At 41.1% G+C, this 22372-nt stretch overlaps 1 protein-coding gene across 4 annotated transcripts in view; it reads right to left on the reverse strand.

The window, feature by feature from the left end:
- SCG5 (secretogranin V) overlaps positions 1–22372 on the reverse strand; it is a 187448-nt gene that overhangs the window by 18554 nt on the left and 146522 nt on the right. For all 4 annotated transcript variants that reach the window (XM_073609251.1, XM_073609252.1, XM_073609255.1 and 1 more), the window contains exons 3-4: positions 12874–13023; positions 7264–7373 (exon numbers count right to left, since the gene is read on the reverse strand). In XM_073609251.1, the coding sequence (XP_073465352.1) occupies positions 7264–7373; positions 12874–13023 (260 nt within the window). The remainder of the gene's footprint in view (positions 1–7263; positions 7374–12873; positions 13024–22372) is intronic.

Genomic DNA, 22372 nt, shown 5'->3' on the forward strand with positions numbered 1-22372 from the left:
CCTTGCGGGCACGCTCCCGAGTCCAGCATTCGGCATACATAGACACGAATGCCGGATTCTGCCCTGCCCCCCGACGCCCACGTCATTGGATTTGATTGACAGCAGTGGGAGCCAATGGCTGCGCTGCTATCAACCTATCCAATCAAGAGCCAGGACCCCGTGCAGAGAGGGACAACGCGTCTCTGCCAAGAGAATTATGGGGCTCAGGTAAGCAAAACGGGGAGGCTGGGGGGCTGGTCACTGACAGAAGTTTTTTCACCTTAATGCATACAATGCATTAAGGTGAAAAAACATGAGGGTTTACAACCCCTTTAACTTTTTGGCCTAAAAGCAAAATGCTATGTGTAGTGGAAAACTAACACTGCACATCACCCTGAACACACCATCTCCACCGTGAAACATGGTGATGGCAGCATCATGTTGTGGGGATGCTTTTCTTCAGCAGGGACAGGAAAGTTGGTCAGAGTTGTTGGGAAGATTGATGGAGCCAAATAGAGGGCAATCTTAGAAGAAAACCTGTTAGAGTCTGCAAAAGACTTGAGACTGCGGTGGAGGTTCACCTTCCAGCAGGACAACGACCCTAAACATACAGCCAGAGCTACAATGGAATGGTTTAGATCAAAGCATATTCATGTGTTAGAACGGCCCAGTCAAAGTCCAGACCTAAATTCAATTGAGAATCTGTGACAAGACTTGAAAATTGCTGTTCACAGACGCTTCCCATCCAATCTGACAGAGAGCGAAGAGGAAGAATGGGCAGAAATGTAACTCTCTAGATGTGCAAAGCTGGTAGAGACATACCCAAAAAGACTTGCAACTGTAATTGCAGTGAAAGGTGGTTCTACAAAGTATAGAATAGGAAGTTTTCCTCTTAGTGGGATTTTATAGGGCAGAAGTCTCAAATTAATGCGTCAAAAAGTATAAAAATAGTCATTTTTATTTATCAAAAAGTTTAAAAAGCATAACACATGATAATGAAAAAGGAGGGAAAAAATGGATGCCAAAATTGCAGATGATGATGATACAGCAAATATACAAGACAGATCAACAGTAATACACTTAACCCCACGAGAGCTGTTTCAGCAAAAAGCTGGTTTACAGTAAAGCCCGACACGTTTCGAGGATTTATAATTGTTGAGACCTCTTCTTCAAGGGCTGGTGGTGAGGTGTATGTCTGTCGTAATGTTGCAAGATCGGCATCAGTAGCATCCAGTTTCAATGGGAGGAGGGGAAGGAATGATCAGCCAGTGGGGTCCAGACACAGAGACCGCCGCTGTTACCGAGGGGCCGAACATGTCCACAACCCAGGACAAGACACAAAGGGCGTCACGTCCGTCACCAGCTGACGGACGTGACGCCCTTTGTGTCTTGTCCTGGGTTACGGACGTGTTCGGCGATACCCTTATTGGAGCCAGCACAGGGATAATTTACCCCTCATGTGCCACTAGCCGACAATACATCCTATAACAATAAACACCTGGGGTGTCACCAGCTGACGGACGTGACGCCCTTTGTGTCTTGTCCTGGGTTGTGGATGTGTTCGGCCCCTCGGTAACAGCGGCGGTGTCTGTGTCTGGACCCCACTGGCTGATCATTCCTTCCCCTCCTCCCATTGAAACTGGATGCTACTGATGCTGATCTTGCAACATTACGACAGACATACACCTCACCACCAGCCCTTGAAGAAGAGGTCTCAACAATTATAAATCCTCGGGACGCGTCAGGCTTTACTGTAAACCAGCTTTTTGCTGAAACAGCTCTTGTGGGGTTAAGTGTATTACTGTTTTTAAACTTTTTGATAAATAAAAATTACTATTTTTATACTTTTTGACGCATTAATTTGAGACTTCTGCCCTATAAAATCCCACTAAGATGAAAACTTCCTATTCTGTATTGATACAGGGATGCGGGCTGGTTGTCTCTTTCCACAAAGTCCTTGTCACTACCTCATGTTCGTTCTACAAAGTATTGACTCAGGGGGGCTGAATACAAATGCACACCACACTTTTCACATATTTGTAAAAAAAAATTGAAAACCATTTATCATTTTCCTTCCACTTCACAATTATGTGCCACTTTGTGTTGGTCTATCACATAAAATCCCAATAAAATACATTTACATTTTTTGGCTGTAACATAACAAAATTAGGAACATTTTCAAGGGGTATGAATACTTTTTCAAGGCACTGTAAATAAAAGTTAAGTCTTAGGCCTAAGTGGGTTTTTGATGCGTGGTGCATCAAGGAGCGCATCCTTGTTCAGGAATTTTAAAGTCATGGGCTAACAAGCAATAGCAAATTGATAGCAGCTCAATTTTTCAGGGCAGTTATTTGGCTAAATTCACAAAGCTTTAAAACAAAGATGAAGATCTTTATATATAACTGTGTGACTAAACGTCACTTTAAAAAACAAAACAAAAAAAAGGCCCCTTATTCTGGTGTTGTTAGCTTTGTGCATTGGGCCTAGCATATGATCCCATTTATGCACAGACATAGCATATAACAGACAACACTGTTTAACCACTTAGCGACCGCCCACAGTATATTTACTGCGGCAGGGTGGCTGCTCTGCCCCAGATCACGTACCTGGTGCATGATCTGACAGTTCCGGGTCTGGGGCATGTGCCGCCGTCGACCCGCTTCCGCTTTGATTGGACACATTAGATAGATTATTTACCTTTTTTTATTAGGAATGTTTTATAGCAGAAAGTAAAATAGGTTTTTGTATATAGCGCAAAAAATAAAAAACGCAGAGGTGATCAAATACCACCAAAAGAAAGCTCTATTTTTGGGTACAGCGTTGCACGCCCACGCTATTGTCAGTTAAAGTAATGCAGTGCTGCATCGCAAAAAAATGGCCTGGTCATGAAAGAGGGTAAACCTTCCAGAGCTGAAGTGGTTAAATCCTGCCATATCCAACTTTTTACATGTCTGCATAGCGTTGCTGTCATTTGTGTAGATATCCATGAGAGTGTGAAGAGCACAGTACATTTATTGGCAGAGACTATATATACCCGCTGTGCTACTAAGAAACCTGATACGGCAATCAATGTTCAATATAAAGTACAGATTGTCTCTGAACAGTCTTGTGCCTGTAAATGAAACCACTCTGCCATTGCATTTTAACCGCTTCAGCCCTGGAAGATTTTACCCCCTTCCTGACCAGAGCACTTTCTGCGATACGGCACTGCGTCGATTTAACTGACAATTGCGCGGTCGCGCAACATTGCACCCAAATAAAATTCATGTCCTTTTTTTCCCACAAATAGAGCTTTCTTTTGGTGGTATTTGATCGCCTCTGTGGTTTTATTTTTTGCGCTATAAACAAAAAAAGCGACAATTTTGAAAAAAACGCAATATTTTTTACTTTTTGCTATAATAAATATCCCCCAAAAATATATTAAAAAACTATTTTTTTCCTCAGTTTAGGCCGATATGTATTCTTCTACATATTTTTGGTAAAAAAAAAATTGCAATAAGCGCATATTGATTGGTTTGCGCAAAAGTTATAGCGTCTACAAAATAGGGGATTTTTTTTTTTTTTTGTTTAATAAATTTTTATTAAAGAAAAATAAAACACAGATATAAATTACATCTCAAAATAGATAACATTTTCATAATAGCAATAACATAGATTACAGTACTCATAGATTACAGCGAATATGTGTAAGTTAGAAATACAATAAATGTCTCTATAAATATACAAAGAATCGACGTTCTCTCTGCTTAGGTAGAGAATATTTACTATGTGAGCACTATAATCCAAACGTATTTGAGACAAGATAAAAGGAAACTGTTGCTTTGGTTTAATGAAAATATAAAATATAAAAGGATAGCGGGGAAGAAGTAGAGTAAGGGAAAAGATAAAGAAAAAAGAAGATGGAGAAAAGAAAAGAAAAAGAAGAAGTGAAAGAGAAAATGGTAGGAGGAAGGGAGAGGGGGGTGGTGAGTTGCCGGCATGCATAATCATATATTGAAAAGGTGGGAAGGGTATCAGAAATCAAATGTATGGTGGCTAAGTTTGGTTAACTGGTTTTAGGGGGTTTGTGATACAAAATAGGGGATAGTTTTATGGCATTTTTATTTTTAATTTTTTTTTATTAGTAATGGCGGCAATCTGCGATTTTTATCGGGACTGCGACATTATGGCGGACACATCGGACATTTTTTACACTATTTTGGGACCATTGTCATTTATACAGCGATCAGTGCTATTAAAATGTATTGATTACTGTGTAAATGACACTAGCAGTGAAGGGGTTAACCACTAGGGGGCGGTGAGGGGGTTAAGTGTGTCCTAGGGAGTGATTCTAACTGTGAGGCGGCTCGGCTTCAACACACAGGACAGTGATCACAGCTCTCGATGACAAAGAGCAGTGATCTCTGTCCTTTCACTAGGCAGAACGGGGAAATGCTTTGTTTACAAGAGCATCTCCCCGTTCTTCCTCTCCGTGACACGATCGCGGGCACCCGGCGGACATTGAGTCCGCAGGACCCGCGGTCACGGAGACCACGGAAGGTGCGCACGCCCGCGCCACTGCTTCTTAAAGGGGACGTACCTGTATGCCCTTTTGCCTACCAGTGCCATTCTGCCAAATGTAAATCGGCGTGCGCTGGTCCGCAAGCGATTAAGAAAAGGAAGGAGGGGCGGATGGAGCAGAGGTTTGACCCCTCTATATTTTTTGAATGTGTATCATACCCATAACATATACTCCCTACCTATGGCTTAAAAGAGAAGTATGTTTTTTTTTTTTTTTTTGCACTCCTGTGACCCTTAGGAGAAGGCCAGCCTAAAAAGCTCAGACTAGACTTCTCCTTTAAGTCTGTATTCTTTGCCTCTAATAAATTTGTGCCTAGCCTTGCCATTTGAAACTGTCCTGCTGCTGGCCAATTTTACACTGCTGTATTCTCTGCAGTATCCTACATCATGTAGTAAAACATCTGCCTGTACTAAAGTGTTAATTTTGGCAGAAAATTTCGATTTAGTTTTAGTCTTGGTACTTAAACTAAAATGCCATTTTAGTCCTAAGACTCATGCCCCGTACACACGATCGGACTTTCCGACAACAAAACCGTGGATTTTTGTGCGAAGTATCTTGGCTCCAACTTGTCTTGCATACACACGGTCACACAAATGTTGGCCAACAATTATGAACGTAGTGACGTACAAGACATACGTGATTTCTCCATTACGAATGCTAATTATATCTCCGGCTCGTACTTGATTCCGAGCATGCGTGGACTTTTGTCCGACGGACTTGTGTAAACACGATCGGAAAGTCCGACAATAAACATTTGTTGGCAGAAAATTTGAGAACCTGCTAGCTAACATTTGTTGGCGGAAAGTCCGCCAACAAATGTTCGATGGAGCATACACACAGTCGGACTTTCCACCAACAAGCTCACATCCAACATTTGTTATTGGAAAACCCGATCGTGTGTACAGGGCATGAGACTAAAACTAAATTGAAATTTGACTTCAAAATGAACACTGGTCTGTAGTGCATTTTCATACCTCAATACCATAAATAACAACATATTCCATTCTTCACTCCAGCAGTATATAACGAGTTTGGAAATTGTAGAGAAATGTTAACTAATGCATTACAATTTAATTACACCCATTCGATATTAGACAACTAAAATGAGTTTTAGTCGACTAAAACGTAGGACATTTTAGTCGACTAAAATCTACTGGAGATTTAGTCGACTAAATATGACTAGAACTAAAACAATTGCAGAAGACTAAAATGGAACTAAAACGAAAATGCCATTTTAGTCCTATTTTAGTCTTCTGCAATTGTTTTAGTTTTAGAGGTGCATGTGAGGATTTGCACACATGTGGCTCATCTCTAAGTTGGGAGACTGCCTTAATGTTTGAATCTTCACATGACTGCGGCTCCTATCTGGCCCCTGGGCACTGGTGAGCACACCTTCGGGTGAAGTATTACCCTGCGTGCAAGGGTTAGTGACTCCGTTCAAAGCCTGGCATAGCCCAAAGAACCCACGCCGAGGGGAAGCCTCTCGTCTGACCCTTGCTTGGTGCCCAACGAGAGAGGGAAACATGGAGGACGTGGCAGACGACCTGTTTTTTTTAGCCAGAAATTAATTAAAGGGGTGTGCTAATGCTGTTTGTAAGCAAAAATAATAGATTAGGAAAAAAAACAATTCCACTGCCAAATTTGTGCTGCCAATGCATGCTTGTTGCTGAGGCTGTCCATGAAAATTGTACTGTTCTGTAACACCACATACAAACTGAAGGCATCCCCCAAACATGTTATTTAAAGAAAATATATAAATTATGCCAAATAGTGAAAAAAGCAATGCATTAATGAGTGGAAACAAATAATCACACATCAAATGTATGTCTCAAAAACAAAATAAATGAGAAAGTATGCAATCAAAATATACAATCCAATCAGTGTCCCAAATGTTTAAAATATTCATAAAAGTCCACTGTGAAAAAATCAGTGAATGCAGCATGTAAACGCTTCTGCCTTCCAAAATGTTGTGTCAAACACAATCCCTTTAACCAACTGTAAAAACCAGTTTTAGTGCTTTTCACTCATATATGCTTACCTCAGTGTTAGACCTTTAAGTCATAGGAAGTCTGTAAGCACTTAATCATAGCCCCATCATACATGACAAAATATTCCTGCAAGCACAATGTGAGAATTGATTTCTTATTTCCTTGTTCACTTCACAGTTCACCAGATGATGTATCCAGTGAGGAACCAGGGAAAGGTTGGGGGTCACCTCCTACAATGAAGTTGTGCGCTTGATCCTTGAAACCTTGACAAACCAATCCAACATATCCAACAATCCTGCATTTATTTACAATTGTAACAATTGTTATTTAAAGAATTCATGTATTTTCAATGTTACCCTCAAAGCTGCATAAAAAAGACCTTCTTGCCTTTGTACAAAACTTTAAAAAAAGTTGCATTAATAGATGTCCTGCATAGCAGTGCCCAGCTTCCAATACCTTTTTTGACAGTAGTTTGTCTATTAGCCCTAAAAAGGGTAGAATTTATAATCACCATTTGCCCCTCATAGTCAATAATGGGATTTGCCACTAAGTTTGGGTTTGCTAAATTTCAAAAAGGATTTGCAGCATCCTTGAAGGCTGATAATAGCTTTTACTCTTCTAGGCCAATGGCTGAAAGCACAATGTGGACTTCAGAAAGCTTTGAATGCCATACAGGTCTGTCCAGAAGTTTCTCTGTTAGGTATAACAAATAAAGTTGTAGGACGTCACACTTACCCACTTATTTACTCCTGGATAGTTGTGTTCTGGATCATACAGGTTCTGGTGCAGCTGGTATTCTTTGCTGAACTGGGCTGTGTCTGGTGTATTCTCCAAACAACCATCACCTGTTGTCATGAAAGCAATATAAAACAAAATTTAACTACAGCCTATATTCACTGTCCTCCACCCCTTTTTTTTAACCACCTAACGTCCGGTCTATTATAATAATATGGCTGGGTGGGCACACTGTTATCCCAGATGCATGTCCTATGATATGAACACGGATCGGTGTACCGGGTCGACCCTGGTACCATGTGATCACTGAACATTCACAGCGATCACATCAGTTGTGCACAATGGCTTTCATTCACAACCATTCCTTCTGTACTATTGTGATCTCTGTGATTGATTGATCACAGTGATCACATGGTACAGGGGTAATCGCAGTGGGCCTGTACCATGTGATAGCTGTAGCCAATCACAGCTATCACAATAATACACATTGGCACAAAAATCCTGATTACATTTCCAGATGTGTCACTATGGTGCCATTGTACTGCTCTGGTGACAGTATAGAAAAAAAAAGGATGTAAAAAAAAATAAAAAATAAAAAAAAGTTAGAATTCTATATATAGATATATAGATATATCTATATATATATACTTTTTCAGTTATATAGCAAAAAAATTAAAAAACCCTACCTTACTACCAAAATAAAGCTCCATCTGAATCAAAAAAATGATAAAAATTATATTTGGGTGTTGCATGACTAAGTAAGTGGCATTCAAAAATGTGACAGCGCTGAAAGCTGAATATTGGCCTTGGCAGGAAGGGGGTGGAAGTGTCTAGTACTGAAGTGGTTAATGAAAAGGGAGGTGTAAAATATACATTTTTAGACACCTCTCTATTCATACCTGGAAATGACTTTGAAGACGTCCCAGCAGAGTTTGATTACTTTAGCAAATGAAGGAATGTCAGACGTCGTTATCTAGAACTAAATTATAGCTATTATCCCTCCCCATCAATAATAAACAAAAAATTGTAATGTTCTTCATGTATACCTTTTGCTGAGTATGTTGTAATGCTGATTTGTTTAATAAACTTTTCTGTTAAAAAAAATTATAGCTATTACAAAATAAATCCTGCGCCCCTGATCTTTGATTTGTTGAAGGCATACCTCTGTAGGCAGCTGTTTAGTAGGTAGACAAGTGGATATAGTCACAGGATGAATACATTTATCTATGTATGGAATCATTTTGCTTCTACAGTCCTCTGGAAGACCTAGAAACTTCCCTCAGATTTAGGATATTTTACCTTATGTATGTTAACAGAAAACCCACGACACTCCATTAAACCTATAGTATACAGAGGGAGAAGTGGGACAGAGCTTGATTTTATCCCCATATTTCAGGTGTTCTCACTATAAAACTGAAGGTACCTGCTTTACATTGCTGTTGATAGTTCACAAAGTTTGACGTAGCCACAGATTTCCATATAAGTAATCATAAAAGGTAAGTGGATCACCCACTCAGCATATTTGTTCTGAGATGAACGGTTTGCTTGCTTTTTTTTTATTGTGGTACAGTGCCTCTTACACAGAAATAGTTCTTGGTAACTCATTTACCAAGAACAGTTCCACTTTTGTGCCTTTGGCAAAAAAAAAATATTAACAGCCAGCCAGCCCCCTAATGACTCGCGCTTATTCTCATTTACTTATAGACTGATGGACGCCACTTAATGAGCATGGGAGCAGGCAATCAGCTAGACAGAAATGATGGAACAGGTAGATGCAAGACCAAGAAAAGGTTAATATTTTCCAATGTGTATGCATTTTTGTTAGTAAATGGATTTTATTCACACAGAAACTGGAACCGTATACATTTGTGAATGGTTTTAAAGGATAAGTTCAACTTTCTGCAAAAAAATAAAATAATAAATGCACATATTTTTGCAGGCAAAGAAAAATTGCATTTATTATTTCTTGCACAGAAGCCTGCAGAGCATTGCACCTGCAATCAGTGGATCGCAGGTGCAATGTCAGGCTCCTGCAGACATATCCTGAAGCTTTCTTGGCTGTACCGTGGGCTTTTTTTTCTCAGAGAATAGGTGCAGGAACTCCTTTCTGAGTCACCCCTTGTCTCCGCCCCCTACCCACCTCCAAGCCCTATTCTTTGGCTCCACCCCCTACCCACCTCCCAGTACCGCCCCTTTTAAAGAATACATAATTACAAATAATTTTGTGGTGTTCAGGTATTTGTATGAAATTTGGTAATGATAGCAAGAAAAGGAGTAAAATGGATCCCCTGCAGCCAGTAACGATAGGGCCCCACGCCAGCAACAATAGATCCTCCTAACAACAATGGACCATACACAACAAAATTTCCCCTCTACTAACAACAGACTATTGGCAGCAACAACAGATCTCCCCACAACCAGCATCAATAGACTCTCCGTCAGCCAATAACAACAGATCCCTCCCTCAACAGTAGATCTTGCCCAGCAACATTAGACCTCCTCAGCAACAATAGACCCCCCTGCAAAAATAGACCCCCTCCAACCAGAATAGATCCCCCAATCAATAGACCCGGCAGCACATCCCAGCTTTTTTTGCCATTACATACAGTCAGTGCTGGAGGTACCGGAACTGCGTTCCCCCGCGTTCCCACTGAAAAAAAGCCCTGGCTGTACCTCTGTATAGGATTTCTATTAGAAAGTTGAGGGACATGTAAGTGGACTACAAGAGTTCTCATCAGTGTCCTCGCAGTCCATTGAGAACCACAAGCAGTTTGTCGCGGTGGCAGATGGGACTTGTATTTTTCTTATTCACAGATTCCTGTGATCGACGTGGCTGTGCAGGCAGAGCCCCACAAATGTGGCAGTGGGTGTGGGGAGAGGAACCCCCACCTGCTGTCACAATGATGGGCAGGGCCATCTTAATAGCATCATGGGCCCCTGGGCAAAGTAATGCACTGGGGCCCCTTCAAGCCTTCCCCAATTTACGCACCTACTCTCAAGAATGAAAGTATAAATAGTTGATAAATTTGAACAAACAGTATAAAAAGTTTTATATTATATATTAAGTATTATATTTGATCACTGTATTTGTGTCACTAGTGATGTCATTGTCAGTTAGTCAGTGTACCTCCCTGCGAGGCTCTGTTAGCACCAGATTGTCTGCTACCCTATCACAGTCCAACTAAAAGTCATACAGTACTTTACACTGACACTGTACTAATGACTGGCTGGGAAGGGGTTAACATATAGGGGTTAACTGTTTTCTAGCAAGTGTAATTTGTGTAATATGTGCTGCTTTTAGTTAAAGAACTGGCTGTCTTTTCTCCCTGCTTTCCAGGGAGAAGAAACAGCCAAAACGCTGTTCTTTGTACAGAGTCATGTGTGTTTTTTTAACACAGAACTCTGTGCTGTGATTGGACACAGCTGATTAGCAGGATTCCTTCAAAAACATTGGATGAAACCTGTTGATTAACTTGTGGTATCTCCAATCACAGCATGAGTTGGCAGTTGGCATGCATGCATGCCCCAAAAACCAGGGAGGCAGGTGGCGATGTACAAGTATGTTGTCTGTCCTGCCTGGACTGCTTACCCTCAATAAAACTACAGCGGGTAGGTAGCAAGTGGTTAAGGTATATTTTACACCAAATGTGGTGGGACTGTGTTGGGTGGCTATTTCAGCATAGTCCCACCGCATCACAAGGCAAAATGCCTCGTCTCTGGCATGTCCAGTTCACAGCACTGTGGCCAATTGAACTTTATGAAATGTCAGTGTGACATTCCAATAAAGTTTTTTTAACTATTAGCCCTCCGGACGGTTTACCCCCCTTCATAACCAGGCAATTTTTTTGGTATAAAGCCCTGTGTTATTTTAACTGACAATTGCACGGTCGTGCGACACTGAACCCAAATGAAATTGATGTCCTTTTTTCCCCACAAATAGAGCTTTCTTTTGGTGGTATTTGATCACCTCTGCGTTATTTTTTGTGCTATAAACAAAAAAAGACTGACAGTTTTGAAAAAAAAAAAAAACTATATTTTTTTACTTTCTGCTATAAAACATTCCCAATAAAAAAATGTAAAAAATCTAATTTCTTCATCAGTTTAGGCCAATATGTGTTCTGCTACATATTTTTGGTTAAAACAAAATCCCAATAAGCGTATATTGATTGGTTTGCGCAACAGTTATATCGTCTACAAACTATGGGATAGATTTATGTTTTTTTTACTAGTAATGGCAAAGATCGGTGACTTATAGCGAGACTGCGATATTGCGGTGGACAAATCGGACACTAAGTGACACTTTTTGGGGACCAGTGATACAATACAGTGATCAATGCTAAAAACATGAACTGTCACTGTACTAATGACACCTGGGGGTTAACTGTGTGTCTAGGAAGTGCTTGCTAACTGCGTGCCTAGCCTGTGCTTGGTTACTGTGGGGGAGGTGCTTTTGCTAAGGGAAGGCATTGATTCATGTTCCTGCTTTGCAGAAACACAGGATCAAGTCCTTCCAGTTCACCTCAGCTCTGCCGCATCCTGCAAGGTTGTGACAGAACTAGCCCTGATGGGGCCCCATGTGCACATGAGGCCCCGGGCAGTGCCCAGGGGTGCCCGCTCAGTAAGACGGCCCTGATGAGGGGGGAGGTCGGGGGGTTGCAGGGACTGGTGCTGGAGCATGTCACATGTTACACCTTAAATACGGGTGTAACATATAACATGCTCCAAAAGGTGGACTTAGCCTTTAATGTTCCCTTTAATGAAGTACAAAAATTAAAGTTTGTTCCTTAAAATGAATCTGTTGCTAGTAAAAAAAAGAAAATAATAAACAAAGAATTTCTTGTAACAGCACAATATTACCGCTTCCACTTCCTGCACCTTGATTTATTGAAGGCTTGAAAGATCTTCTTTATATGACACTAGAGTTGGGCGAACAGTTTGGGCCGAGCAAAAGTTTGGTCTGAACATCGTCTGTTCGCCCAATTGGCAAACAGCTGAATTTGCAGGGCGTTCGGCGGGTGCCCGCCCCACCAAACGCCCTGCAATGCTGCACAGTGCATTCTGAGTGAATAGCTGGTTAAGGAGCAGACCGAGAAGCTTTTCACGGTGTCCTTAACAACCAATGAGTCATCAGCCATCAATGGGCTTGCCCCCTGACAGCTGAATATAATAAAAAAATAAATAATAATAAAGAAAAAACATTGCCGGCAATTAAAAAGTGAAAAAAAAGGCGTGCCCCCCCAATCCATACCAGGCCCTTATTCAAACATGCTGCCTGGCAGGCCCTTCTGAACTATATCAGGCCACATCCCCCCTAGGTTCCCCCCCCCCCCCATGTGAATGAGTAAGGGGTAACCCTTCCCATTCACCCAAAAAAAGTGTCAGGCAGAGCCCCCCCGCCCCAAAGCACCCGCCCCCCCATGTTGAGGGTATCTGGCCTGGTATGGGGACATATTTTATGAATAAACAGAGTAACGAAGTTGATGACAAGCATTCTATATTTTAGTATGTATCCAAGATACTTTTTCTGATACCGAATGTTCACCATATCTCATTTTGCAAACTACTATTATGCTGAATTTTTAATACATACTTCAATCCAAGATAGCTTACCAGTCTTTCCAACAGGGCATGGGTTAGGAGGGTTTGGATATCCTTTATCTTCCCTGAAGTCTTTAGGAATGTTGTCCCCTGTAAGTTCAGCTACTATATTTGGGATGTTGCCATATGGACCCAAGTGCTGAAGACCTTCATGAGCACCACCTGTAGATGGGAACAGAAAGTTCATGAAAATGGTGAAAACAAAAGTACAGAGCACACACATTGAATCTTGCATTACTATTAATCTTGTGGAGTAAGACACAAACAACAGATATTGGCAAAAAAGAAAAAATGGATGAGACAGTGATATCCCATAGGGGAAGATTTACTAAAAGATTTTACAAAACACCTGCAACATTCACAGTCTTTATTCACTGAAACCATCTGCTTCTATCGTATACATTCATAGGCGTGAGCAGTGGGTGTGCCAGGTGTGCCTGGGCACACCCTAATCACCTCATGCTGCGCAGATTCCCCCCTGCTGATATTTCACCAAAGCCGCCCAATGGAGCTCATAAAAAAAAAAAAAAAAAATTATATATATATATATATATATATATATATATATATATATATATATATATATATATAATTTTTTTTTTCTTCTGTAAAAAATACGAAAATAAAATAATAAAAATAAAAACCACTGACACCAACCTCTGCCCTACTGACACCAACCTCTGCCCTACTGACACGTCCACTGCCCTTCTAATATCGTAATATGTGTTTTAACACATTTTTAAAAAAAATTTCCATTTACTTATAAGCGTGTATATGTATATATTACGCATACACACACACACGCAGTTTTAATCTTTGGGGTGCACACCCTAATGCAATAGGCTGCACCTATGTACACTGTGTGCACACCTGTGTATACAGTTCTAAACTGGTTCTACATTTTTGAACTTCAGCTCAAGCCTTGCTATCGTGGTCTTAATTAATTATATGACCCCATAGCTCATTTGGAGGGACTGTCTCTCTATTAGGGCCAAAACCCTTTGTCTCTTTCCTCCTCAGTTGTCTCTCTTTTTGGTTAAATCTTCAGAGTTCCATCAAAAAATGTATTGATGTGTTAAACTAAATACTTCACCAAATGTCTAAATAATTGAATTTGGTGGCAGTATGAGTTCTTATCCAGTCGTGTGACACCTATGAATCTGTGACATTTGGGATTCAGCCATCACAGTAAAACAGCTAAGAAGAAGACTAGAGTGTGATTTCCACCAGCCGCTTAGAAAGACTTCTGTATTTAATACTTAAGCAAAGCAGCACATGCCAAGGCCAGCACAGATTTGCGCATGATATAATTGAGGATTTTGTCATCGTTTGCTGTATTTTTTGCATTCTTTATTTTTCATGACTTATTAAAGATATTGGATACAATCTTGCCCTGAAAAATAGCATCATAACAGAATCCATAAGCAGATAAAAAAGAACAGTATTCAGTAGGATTACAATCATATAGCTATTCCAATTAAAGAAACACTGTGAAATACCTACTGGTTATGCACTTAAATAGGTTGTCTCATTGTCTATCTTCAGAGAGGCTAGTGCATTAAATGGTTTGACTGGTTTCTGAAAATATCAAAATGAAAGAGTTACACTTCAATATCTGCAGTGGCGGCCCGTAATGCAGGACGCAAGGGCGCCATCCCCCCCATCCCTGCGTCCGGCTTCCTAATCTACATGCGGGGCGCCAGACGCATGGATTCCAATGGAGTTTTTTTTGGTTTTTTTTTTAGAAGCATGTGCTTAGAGCCAGAGGCTCTAATAGGTCTGCAAAAAAAGGGTGGGTTCAGGGCGCAGAGCACTGCGCCCTGAGCCCACCCAGTGTGTGACAATAGCGAATTAATATTCGCTATTGTCTTCCTGATTCTCCTCCCAGAAAATTAAGAAGCGGTTCCTGAGACCTGTCACCCGATCCTATTGCTGAGAAGGAGAATGGAGGAGACACAGGGGAAGCTGTCGTGAAGCACCATAAGGGGGGAAACGCCGCCTGCGACCTAGATGGATGATGGACTAAGTGCAGAGCTGTGACCAACTGGGGGGGGATAAGAGAGAAATTAGGAAGAGGAAAAAAAGGGGGGAGGGGGGGAGAATGTCACTCCCTGGGGGAAGGGCGAAGGTGTGGGGCTGTGTGTGTGTGGGGGGAGGGGTGGGGGAATTCACCCAGTGGCATCACTAGGGTTGGTGTCACCTGGTGCGGTAAAACATGGTGTCACCCCCCCATTCCTGTCTAGGCTGCACAGCACCCTGCAGGAGGCACACGGTCACGGGGTATACCCCAAATTGGCCCCTGTAAATGACGTAAATGATAGTATAGTGTGGTATAGTGGCTGGTTAGGGTAGTATAGGGTGGTATAATGGCAGATTGGGGTGGTATAGGGCAGGTTGAGGTGGTATAGGGCAGGTTGGGGTGGTTTAGGGCACGTTAGGGTGGCACAGGGCAGGTTGGGGTGGTATAGGGCAAGTTAGGGTGGCATAGGGCAGGTTGTGGTGGTATAGGGCAAGTTAGGGTGGCACAGGGCAGGTTGGGGTGGTATAGGGCAAGTTAGGACTCTACGTAGTGACACTGCACTGCATTTACTTACAGCATGCTTCATACCTGCAGATGGGTGGGGCTGCTGTGTCCTCGCCTCTCATCTCCTTTAGCTGCGGGGTCAGCAATAGTGAAGGAGTCTGTGGGAGGAGTGGAGGAGACAGCCACACCCCCAGCTCCGCCCACCAACTCTGGCTCACTCTGGGATATTAGCCTGACCGAGGAGTGTTACAGGAAGCCTCCCCCGCATGGCTAAATAATGAGAAAATACAGCAAATGAAGATCTACATGTTAAGTTGGTCAATTCAGTGGTGTTGCTATGGGGTTGTGCCCCCCCTTGCCCCCCCATAGCAACGCCACTGAATTGACCAACTTAACATGTAGATCTTCATTTGCTGTATTTTCTCATTACAGAAAGGGCTTGTGTTGATAGGCTTTGAATTTATAATAATGGCATCAGCTTGCCGTCAGTATAAGACCCTTCTGAGATCATTCAGAATTCACTGACAGGTGCATTTCACCTGCAATTGATCACCTTCTGACCTGCTTTGAGTGGGTTTTCTCATAGACTTGTATAGAAATGCAAAACCACCTAAAAGCAAACAGTCCTTAACTGTTCAGTTACTGTATTTATTGGCATATAACACTCACTTTTTCACCTTAAAAATCGGGTGCAAATAGCGTGTGCGTGTTATAGGCCAATACTTCAATTTTAGCTGCCTCAGAGGGGACAGGGAGCGGGGCGGGATGAGCGCCGTCAGATTACATTCAGCGAGAATCTCCTGTTTACTTGGCGGCCTCTGTAATAGGAAGCCCCGTCTCCTGGGCCACCATTGGACCACTGTTCTGTTCGATCAGGCTGCTGATGACAATGGTGAGGCTGCTGCATTGATGGCAATTGTGAGGCTGCTGCATTGATGGCAATGGTGAGGCTGCTGCATTGATGGCAATGGTGAGGCTGCATTGATGGCACTTGTGAGGCTGCATGGGCATTGATCAGGCTGCATTGATGGCAATGGTCAGGCTGCAGATGGGCACTGACTCTTATTTTGCTTCAAAGTTTCTTATTTAAAATGTAGGTTTTTTTCCTGAAACTTCCCTCTTAAAATGAATGTGCGTGTTATACGCCTGTGCGTGTTATACGCCGATAAATACGGTACTTGTCATTTACTTTACAGTTACAGCTATTAAAGAGCAATTGCAGACAACAAGTTAAAGCAATAAATGAGCTACTAATGTATTCCAGCACAACATGGAAGCTTTACAAACAAATCCAAATTTACAATAATATGACTTTTGTGAAGTTGACTACATCTACAGAGCACCTCACAGGGTCAGGAGGGCCCATGCATGGCAAGTAAACCAAATACCCTGTGACATACACGTAGCCTTCAAATCTGTATATAAATAATAATGAAAATATAAAAAATAAATAAAAACATATAACATATGCAAACTACATCAGAAGTGCTTTCAGGTAACTTTACAAGCATAATAACTCGCTAATGAGTTATATAGATTCAAACTGCTGGAGAATGTCATAGTGGATCAACCCTTCTGAAAATACTAGTTCCCTGGCTGTAATTCTTGCCCAGAAATTCAGCTCCGATCAGCATACTGGTTTTAAATCAGTGATTCAGACTTTGACCTGACTTTCCTGATCTAAATGCCTGGTTTTGGTCGGTGCCTCGGAAAGCATTGAAGCAAATAGGCGGCCAAACAACTTGCATTTTAAGAAGGAGACTTTGTATACTTCTGTCAGTACAAGTTTCTTTTGAGACAAGAACCGCCTGCTTATATTATGGCATTGCTGACAATTGTACATAAAAAATAGCTTACTTTTTTGATTTTATCAGCTCAAATTTAAGAGTGAGAGTTAGCGACATATTAGACTATATATAATGATTTTTTTTACAAAGGCTATAGCAAGCAGGCAGCACCTGGCAATAAAGCAAGTCTGTCTGGATCCTCATTATGGCTGTACATGGGATGAAGTGTCAGCATTCTATAAATAGAAAAGCAACCGCCTTCTTGTATGAGCGATGCTCGCTGATCAATATGCAGCGCGCCACTTGTAAGCAGTTTGTTCTACCATGTGTCACTCCTGATACATGGACCCCCACCATGAACACATCACAGACCCTGTGGCACCGTGAGCTGCCCATAAAGAAAACAGAGGTACTTAGCAGGCTCCAGGGTGCTAACACATATCCAGTTAAAGATTAACCAAGTGACAGCATTCCTTCCACTGAGAAAACACATCTCTGCCTCTGAAGCTTTTAGATACAAGACACCATGGCTAAGCTCAAGCAATTCTAGCTATATGAAAGTTATAATTGCATTGTCTTCCTATGCAAGGTGCACCTAATATGCAAATATCTTGTGTCCAGTGATTGTACACAAATTCATATTGCCCATAATATATTAACTTCACACATATCCAAAATGATTGGTTTTCTTTTTATCCAGGTGTCAGTAAATTGGAAAACAAGACGATTTGAGCAGTTTACAAACTAAATTATTTCAAGGTTAACCACTTGACCTCCAGAAGACTCCCCCTTCATAATCAGGCCAATTTTTTGCGATACGGCACTGCGTTACTTTAAGACCCCTTTCACACTGGGGCGGTTTTCAGACGCTTTAGCGCTGGAAATAGCCTCAGCTAAGCGCCGGAAAATCGCCTTCCATTCATTGCAGTGTGACTTTTCACAATCGGGCGGTGCGCTTGCGGGACCTTACGAAAAGTCCTGCAAGCAGCATCTTTGGGGCGGGTTGGGAGCGCTGTATTTAGCACTCCCAAAATGCCCTGCCCATTGAAATGAATGGGCAGTACTTTTATAGCGATTTGAAAGAGCCGCAATACAGTCGTTTTTAACCCCTTCCTTGGGGTTAAAAAGCACCCTGCTAGCGAGTGAAAAGCCCCATTTAAACTGCACTAAAGCGCTGCTAAAACGAACGTCGCTTTAGTGCTAATGGCTGGCGTTTTCCATGTGAATGCACTCTGACAATAACATGGTCATGCAGCACTGTACCCAAATAAAATTGATGTCATATTTTTCCCACAAATAGAGCTTTCTTTTGGTGGTATTTGATCACCATTGCGTTTATTTTTTGCACTGTAAACAAAAAAAGACCAACAATTTTGAAAAAAAAAAAAAAACACTATTTTTACTGCTATAAACACATCAAATAACAAAAAAAAATGTATACAAATAATTTCTTTAGGCCAATATGTATTCTGCTACAAGTTTTTGGTAAACAAATCCCAATTCGTGTATATTGAATTGTTTAAGGAAACGTTATAGCGTCTACTCTACAAACTATGGGATATACTTATGGAATTTCATTTTTTTTATACTAGTAATAGCGGTTATCGTCGACTTATAGCAGGACTGCAATATTGGACTGCAGCTGTGGGCAGGACTGCATATATATATATATATATATGCGATCCTGCCCACAGCTGCTGCCCTGTAACAGTAAAAGTGCTATAGGGCATTCAACAAGTGGTTAAGTTCCCTTTTTTCTCCCTTTTTTTAGCCTATGCAGTCAAAGGACCCCATTAAGTATTAAAAAACTGCACCTTTATAAATGTTTATTATTGTTAACATCATACCAGTAGGCTATTTGAGTGCCCCCAGAAGCCTGACCAAAAAACTCCCAGTTACAAAACCCAACGTTCTGCCTTCAGGTATGACAGTAAAATGAATGAACATTATATAAAGCTGAACATTGTTTTATTATCTTCTGGGGCACCTTGACTATTTTCTGGAGCAGGCGAACTTAATCTTTAATTATCATTAAACCCATATTAATACTTACTATACACTATCATTGAAAGCAGTTGAAAATCTGTGAAAAAAAATTACTTTGGGAGTTATTTAGTAATAACAATGTGAAAAACAGTGATGCTTTGTAAGCAATAGCAACAATTAGAAATATGAGAGGCTGACTACTAATCAAGCAGCATACAAAGAGCTCAGTTTTCAGAGAATTAAAATGTCCTCAATGTGGTTTTAGAATAAATAATAATATACTAAAATACGTAAAGTACTTTTAAATTCACCCAACCTGCAACTGTGTACTCTGTTTCTAAAGATCTTTAAACAGACATCACAGACAAAGTACAAATGTGTCATGTTACCTCAGTATGTACAAGATCAGATCTTTGTAAATAAAGACCTACATCATCACTTTGTCATACTGGAAATAGAAACTGCAAATGAGTTCCCCTGGCAAACCGCAATAATCAGTTGTCCTACATGAGTCACAGTTTGTCTTCTGGGCAGGGGTAAGAAGTACATTTCTACATCCTGAACACCTGAGCAAAATAAAAATAAAATGTTCTATTAGTGCTGCAGACCCTATTTATGTTATAATTGATATATATACTGATCAGCGATAACATTAAAGTGATTGTAAAGCTTGAGGTTTTTTTTTAATTAAAATAATAAACATGTCATATTTACTATTCAGTGGTTTTGTATAAAGCAGCCCCGATCCTGCTCTTTTGGGGTTCCCCGCCAGCACTCCTGACCCCTCCTCTTCAGCGAGTGCCCCCAAAGAAAGCCACTTTCTATGGGGGCACTCGTGTGGGCTCCATCTCTATATATTCTGTCTACATCTATAGAAACAGATACTGGATCTCGCCCCTGCCCCCGGCTCCTTCATCACAGAATGTGATTGAGAATGGGCTCAGGTAAGTATATGGGGTGGCTGGGTGCAGGTGTTTTTTTTACCTTTATGCATAGAACCCATTAAGGTAAAAAACAATAAAGGCTTTAAAACCACTTTGAGATCACTGACAAGTAAAGTGAATAACTCTTTACAATGGTATTTGAAAGTTGGTGGAATATATTAGGCAGCAAGTAAACATGTTATCCATAAAGTTGATATACAATGGGCATTGTGGTTTGCTGCATATGGAGCTGTATAGCGACAAATTAGTCAGGGTACCCATGCTGACCTGTGTCCACAGCCAAAAGCGCCTACATCAGAACTGGACTACAAAGCAATGAAAGAAGCCGTTCTGGTCTGATGAATCACATTTCCTTTTAGATCATGTAGATGCATGTACATTCCTTACCTGGGGATGAGATGGCACCAGGATGCAGTATGGGAAGAAAGCAAGCCAGTGGAGGCAGTGTAATGCTTTGGGCAATGTTCTGCTGGGAAACCTTGAATCCTGCCATTCATGTGAATGTTACTTTGACATGTAACACCTACCTAAACATTGTTGCTGACCAAGTACACCTCTTCATGGAAGCAGTATTCCCTGATGGCAGCAGCCTGTTTCAGCAGGATAATGCACCCTGCCACACAGCAAAAATCATTCAAGAATGGTCTGGGGAACACAAGGAGTGTGAGGTGTTGACTCCAAACTCTCCAGATCTCAATCCATTGAGCATCTGTGGGATGTGCTAGAAAAACATGTCCGATCTATGTAGGTCCCACCTTGTAACTTAAGGGATCTGCTACTGACAGCTTGGTACCAAACACCACAGCATACCTACAAAGGTCTAGTGGAGTCCATGCCACAATGGGTCAGGACTCTTTTGGCAGCAAAAGGGGGGTCTACTCAATATTAGCTGGGTCATCCTAATGTTCCGGCTGATCAGTGTATACAAAACCCTGCGTGGAGAGTGACAGAGAATAACAGCCTATTCATGCTGGAAATGTGGCAATAAATGGTTTTACATAGTTTTGCCAGAAATTACACGCAATAGTATAATATATTTCACACAAAAATGCCAAGTTGATTAATTATGCTTAGAACACTATTAGCCTCCCAAAGTTGAAACCTCACTTTTGGGTTGACCAAGCCAATGGTTCCCAATCTTTTTGAGTTTGTGACATATCAGATGATGAACAGCATTATACCATCAAGTGTTTTATAGAATTGTGTATTCTACAGTTGAAATCCAGTAAACCAATGGAGAATAAGATATCAAGTATTTTGATATTTCTGGGAAAACATTCACCCCGAATGTGTTAGGTGGGCAAACCAAAGTGTCAGTTTCTTCTCCTTAATCTCTGGCATACCTGGAAGTCCTGGTTTATGGATAATTTGCATTACCTGTGGAGTATGGACCCTTTGCATCACCTCAGCAACCCTGGAGCATTAGTTCTTTGATAGAACACCTGGTGGTGTAAATTTGTATGCTGCAAATACCCCAAGGTGCAACTCACAGAAGGTTCAGCCAAAAGCAGGCAGACACACACTAGAGTCGTGTAAGGTCCAGATGGGTATTACAGTAAGCAGGCAGACAACTAGAGCATAAGTAGAAGGGTAAGAAATACTGGAGCAAACAGGCCAGAGTCAAGCAGAACCAGTTGGACATTAGGCATTCTGACCTCACTTTAACAGGTAACTAGAACTTACAGCATGGTCTCACCACAGTGCAGAGGGGTGCTTGAGTGCATTAGCGGCCACAGCTCTGTGAGCTCAGTGTAGTTGTGCACAGGTCATTACACTGGAGCCAACTTTTTTATTTTTTTATGAAACCGATTAGAATTCAAGACAAGACAAGGACAACTTTTTAGACAAAAGTAGAATAAATTAATACTTTGGAAGCTCATGAATGCAGGAGGAAGTGGAGAAATTTTGAAGACGGCCGTTGGCTGCAGCAATGACAGTCTGGGACCCATGGTGATCAGGGCATACTAGCAGTTTTAAAGGAGTACACAACTCTGTAAAATAAAAAATGTGTCCACAATTACAATACATCTAATAACTAGGACTACAAATTATCCCTTTAGTTTCAGACACATGTAATCCATACACAAGTTATAACTGAGTGATTGCATCTCTATGTTACCTGGTTTTAATTAGTCCTGCAGTGTAATTTACCTCTCTGTAATTAAAGGGATGACAGATAAAATTTATGTAGCAATGGCAGTACTGTTATTTTAGCAGCAGGAATTGTTTAATAGGATGTGCTTGTTGAAGACAAAAAAAAAAAGAAGATT

The sequence above is a fragment of the Aquarana catesbeiana genome, linkage group LG13 (assembly GCF_042186555.1).
Source record: "Aquarana catesbeiana isolate 2022-GZ linkage group LG13, ASM4218655v1, whole genome shotgun sequence".
Lineage (NCBI taxonomy): Eukaryota > Metazoa > Chordata > Amphibia > Anura > Ranidae > Aquarana > Aquarana catesbeiana.